Below are 5,898 nucleotides of genomic sequence, written 5' to 3' on the forward strand. Positions count from 1 at the left end.
GGTAGCATGTATGGCACTCCAAAAGGGCAGCAAATCAGCCGGAGAAATTGGACTAAGCACATGTTTTGCGCTGCAGTCATTTTCAGTCTTTGCCGTGAGCTCCTGTGTCATTTCTTTTCTGGAATCGTGTGGAAAAGAGTCTCCTAATTGTAAAAGTTACATTTCAGCAAACCACCAATGTTGTCAAAACAAAGTGCACTTACTATAAGAGAGTTCTCTTCTGCTAATGTCAAATGTTAGAATGACATATTGGGTTTTCTTTACTTCTATTAGTTTACCTTAATACTAACTTAGTGTTGAATGTATTTCATATTTAATGCAGTAAGTGGAAGCTATGAAGTTAGTACTTTATCAAGTTCTTTTAATGAAGAAAAAAGTATGTCTCGTTCATTCTATGTATATGAAAGAGGTAAAACTATAACGTCCAGCTTTATCTTTTGTTACCACGTCATAACGCTAAAACTTCCCCGTGAAGGAGCTGCTTTCTGGTTTGTAGCTATGATCATTCTCTTTATGAATTATTTTCTAGCTACGACCATTCTCTTAGTGAACTATCTTCTCCATCTTTTATTAATCGAGCTGAAGCTTAATTTTGAGATTACTGATATGTATAACTTATATCATAGCTGAAACCATTAATCTGTAATTTTTTCTTTGTTTGGTAACAGCTTGTATAGAGGATATATAAAATCAGTATAGTTTTTATGATACAAGACTGGAGGGATAATGGTGTACTCGCTGCTTCTTAAAGATTTGATGTGTGCATAATCTCTGCACTTTTAATGCTATGTTTGCAGAATTTTTTTAAACAGGACTATTTGGCACATTGTAAACTAGATTGCTTATCTGCATAAGTTAATAAGATACTGTAGCTGCTCTCTGTATGTAATAACCCTTCTATGTTGGTAAGATTTTGTGAAGTTATTCTTGCTTGATCTGCTGCTATATATCAAGAAAGCATCTTCTACATGGCTTTTAATTGGACTTCTCATTTATTTGATGGCATGCTTTACCATAGTAAGTGTTGTAGACTTTTTACTTGAATGAAATATCAAAAACTTAGGTTCAGCAGTGAAAACTGGAATAATGAAGAACAATACAAAATTGCAACTAATAGACAAAGAGTCTATCTGAGAGACCAAAATAAAGTAGAACTTGAAAAGTTTACAGTTGTGAACCAAAAAGGAAAAGTTATCTTTCTAGACACTAGCTTGATAATACTTCTTGTCAACACGCAGGATTGTTTAAAGGTATCTTGGAGCTCTCGCAATTATGTCCACTTGACTTGATCTATAATTCTTCTACTTATTCATTTAATAGAAGGGAGACCATAATTGCTTTTATGATTATGCAAATAAATATATTTCTATGTTTTCTTAGCCTTTTTGTATCATTTTGAAATGACAACACCATCATGTATCTACACGCAGTTTAGAAAATAATTAAATCGGTGTCCTGTTGAAATGTTGAAGTTGATTAATTTGACAATTTAAAAGTGAATGTCCATGCATCTCTGAAGTGAAGTTCCTAATGTTGATTATTGTACGATGTACTTCGATTTATCTTGTTAGTTTGTTTTGCCCATTGGAGGCTTAATTGTTTTGAAATTTGACATTTGAGTAGAACACTTGATATGGTAGAAAATATTGGATTAACTTTTTATTTCCTTCTGCAAAACCGATTTCCACATTTTTGACAGTTTTTTACGGACAGTAATATTCAACTTCGGGTGCGTTCAGTTTTGCTTTCACATAAGTACACATGATGTTATTTTCTTTTTGATTTTAGAGAAGCGCTTCTGGCCCAAACATTCTTACGTAAACAGAATTGACTCTTCCCATGATGATAATATTTTCGTTGATCACACCTTCCTTGTATGTAAACACACAAAATTGTATAGAACCTGAATTGGCTATTATAATTGGGCCCGGGCATAGCCCGGGCTAATCCAACTAGTTTATAGATAAGAATAACCATCTCATCAGATGGCTAGCTAAAATGCTCCAACATATATAGCATTAAAAAACTAAAGAATTAATAAGAAAAGATGTTACAAAACAAATCTTAACGTTTTGTAACTTCCAAAGCCATTAAAAGGCTATTACTGACGGATAATAATAATTTGAACAAAAGAATTCATGATCAAAAGCCATTAATAGCTAATCAAAGATGGTTTTGTGTGAATATTAATAAAAGGTCAGTTATAATATTATAATAATAGCTATTAATCATGGGTAGTAAATGATAATGAATATGTTATATTTTTATTTTTGGGATATAAGAATCATCTTCTAACAAAAACATCATAAGATAATAATAAAGAAAAAGAACAACAAAAATAGAAGCGAGTGATTTAATCAAAGCTTTAACTAGTTTAGTTATCTTCCATGTTTTCATAATTAAATTTTCAACTGAAAGAGAATAAAGGGCACATCTGCTTGTGACCAATTCAACCATGTTTTCTAGCAGTAGTAGTACTAATGGAGTTGAAAATCATGGTATGCTGTAGTTTATTTGTAACAGACGCTAACATACTCATCATTTCGATTAAATTAACTATATAGTATAAGAGTTATACATATATTAGCGTGGTGTTATATATATATATATATATATATATATATATATATATATATATATATATATATATATATATATATATATATATATATACAGACAATCCGCTTACGTTGTCACATAAAATATTATGTAGTGGTGTACCTTAAATTCTTGGATCCTCAGATGACTAGGGGTGTTCGTCGGTCAGGTACGGTATGGTATTTAGACATTTCAGTTTGGTATTTTTGGTATTTGGTTTCTTAAAATGCTATACCAATGTCATACCTAATCAAATTCGGTATGCTTCGGCTTTTCTCCTTTCGGTTTCGGTTTCGGTTTATTCGGTCTGGTAAATTCAATTTGTTCGGCTCGAATATTAACTAGTACACATAAAGCCTTAGATTGTAATATTCTTAAGTAAGGTATTCACAAATACGAAAACAATATAGTAAAAATAAATGAAAACAAAAGGCTAAAGCTAGATGGGAGAAAGGTTGAAACGTATAACAGAAAGTAAAATTTAGAACTTTATTATTTATGTTATAATCAATAATATGCGTATTGTGTAAATTAATATATATTTCGGTAGATGAATTGCTTGCCTTTTAACTAACATCTAAAATTTCATTCCCAATTCAAGATACCTAGTAATACATCAAAATTACGAAAGAATAAACATATACTGATAAAAATAATAATACTAGTTTCCTTAAACACATCACACATGTAATTTAGTAAGAGAGGTGGCATGTTGCTGTAATGATCAGTCGTGCAAGTATAGTTCCAAGTCAAACTATTGATATTGAACGTGAAACGATGTGAGAATATATATAGCCACCTGCAACGTGGAGAGTTGTAATAATAGAAATTTATTAGTCAACTAACTAACAACTTCCAAAAGGGACAATTTTTTTTTTTTCCCTTAAACTTCTTAGACAACCAACCTTGTTCTCACACACACACACACATATATATATATATATATAGTCATATCTTTGTATCTACAATGCACTCTTTCTCAATTAACCAAGTAGGTAGGAGAGAAATTAAGGGAGAAGAAATGGGAAAGAGAAGCCTAGTTCTATTTCTTTGCTTCATTATTATAGCCATGCCAATGGCTCAAGGGGTTGATTTAGGACCTAAGGCTGTTGAAAAATGGTTCGGAAAACTTCACCATGCAAAGCAAAAGGTAACCAAATTTCATTTCTATTTCCACGACATAGTTAGTGGGAAGAATCCAACTGCAATTCAAATAGCCCAATCCAATACAACTGCTAAATCTCCAACTTTTTTTGGGTTTGTTGCAATGATAGACGACCCATTAACAGTTGGGCCAGAGCCCAATTCAACAATAGTGGGCCGAGCCCAAGGAATTTATGGTTCAGCTGATCAAAAGGAAGCTGCCCTTCTCATGAACCTCAACTTTGTTTTCACAACTGGTAAGTACAATGGTAGTACACTTAGTGTTCTTGGCCGGAATCCTGTGTTTAATCAGTACCGTGAAATGCCGATCGTCGGCGGTTCTGGTGTTTTCCGACTAGCTCAGGGAATTGCCACTGCAAAGACCGTTTGGTTTAATTTAACCAGTGGGGATGCTGTTGTTGAGTATAATGTTATAGTCCGACATTATTCACATTAATTTTGGAGTTTTGTGCGTTGATTTTCATTTGTAATTTCCTATTTTATTGTATTTAATAGGTCTATTATTTCTCTATTTTTGTCTTAAGAATAAGGATGTGTATTGATGATCAATGAAATAAGACCTTTAAGATGTCTTGAATTGTACAAATATCCAACTTAATTATTTGGATATGTTTAGGTACTAAATAATCTAAATAAATAGTCAACGAACTGAGATATATGCAAGGGCAAAGATTATTTTTAGCTCGCGGTCAAAATGTCATTATTATCTGAAAGTGAAAGCTGGTATATTATAAAAACCATGCGGGCAACTAATTAGATGATTTGAAGCAGTATGTTATAGCAATTATACATTTTAATGATGCGCTTAGTTTAGTTTAGTTTTCATACAATATGTTTTTCCATTGTGTATATATCAAATGAGATCATGTGGTAGTTACGTTGCTAACTACTCATCCAATATATTTTCAATATGTTTGAATGATTATCATCAAATTGGATATACAGTCTAGAAATTATTAACAACTTATGACTAAAAAAAGTTATGCGTTCAGTCAAGTTATTTAATGACTGTATTCATTTCCAATAATTTCGTACAAATTTTATTATAAGGCACATTACATTCAGAAACAAGATGTGACTATTGAAATTTTGTTAAAATTGTTGGGCTAAACTAGCCCAAAGACACTCTTAACATAGTGTGATATTGACCGCTTTTGGGCCAAGCCCGCATGGTTTTCCCCAAAAGGCCTCACACCATTAAGAGATCCCTACACCTTATATGTAGACTCCCAATCTTTTCAGTTACCAATGTGGGACTTTGTTCGCACACCCAACAATCTCCCCCTCGAACTAAGTTCCACGTGCCCATTACCACGATTCACGGGTCAATTTTCGAGATTCACTATGTGTCACCCACATTATTAGAGTATTATGGCACCCGAAGCCCGCAACTAGCTTCTACTTGTGTGTGCACCGCCCTGCACCATCACTCCGCCATCACCACACTCGTTCCGTTGAACCTGGACTCTGATACCAGTTGTTGGGCTAAAATGGCCCAAAGATACTCTTAACATGGTGTGATATTGTCCGCTTTGGGCCAAGCACGCACGGTTTTCCCCAAAAGGCCTCACACCATTATGAGATCCCTACACCTTATATGTAGACTCCCAATCTTTTCAGCTACCAATGTGGGACTTTGTTCGCACACCCAACACAAACCTTCTCCGTTTTTCTCCCCAACACGGGGCATTCGTCAAGGCGATCCCTTATCACCTTATATATTTTTTTTATTATTTGTATGGAAATTTTCTCTCGCCTCATACAACTTTCCATTGATGATAACACCTGGGATCCAATAAAACTATCCCGCTATGGTCCGCTGCTTTCACATCTCCTTTTTACCGATGATCTTATACTTTTTGCTAAAGCTGATGTTAAAAATGGCACTATTATCAATAACGTTCTCCAAAAATTTAGCATGCTTACTAGTCAAAAGGTTAATAACTTGAAATCCAACATTTATTTTCCCCCCAATACGGTCACCCCACTCAAATATCAAATTTCTTATATACTTAATATGCGCATTTCCAACATTCTCGACAAATATATTGGCCTTCCTATTACCAATCTCCAACCCAAGAGCTCTGATTATCAGTCGACCGTATGAATAACCGCTTACAAGGATGGAAAACTAAA

At 33.7% G+C, this 5,898-nt stretch overlaps 1 protein-coding gene across 1 annotated transcript; it reads left to right on the top strand.

The window, feature by feature from the left end:
• Positions 1-3,547: 3,547 nt before the first annotated feature.
• LOC109213155 (dirigent protein 21-like) lies at positions 3,548-4,371 on the top strand. The gene has a single exon (XM_019376912.1). It carries the CDS (start codon positions 3,566-3,568, stop codon positions 4,196-4,198), a length of 633 nt encoding a protein of 210 aa, XP_019232457.1. The 5' UTR covers positions 3,548-3,565; the 3' UTR covers positions 4,199-4,371.
• Positions 4,372-5,898: the final 1,527 nt, after the last annotated feature.

The sequence above is a fragment of the Nicotiana attenuata genome, unplaced genomic scaffold (genome assembly GCF_001879085.1).
Source record: "Nicotiana attenuata strain UT unplaced genomic scaffold, NIATTr2, whole genome shotgun sequence".
NCBI lineage: Eukaryota > Viridiplantae > Streptophyta > Magnoliopsida > Solanales > Solanaceae > Nicotiana > Nicotiana attenuata.

Excerpts from the sequence above, each read along its gene's own strand:
- LOC109213155 (XM_019376912.1), top strand. The coding sequence starts at position 3,566 with ATGCACTCTTTCTCAATTAACCAAGTAGGTAGGAGAGAAATTAAGGGA.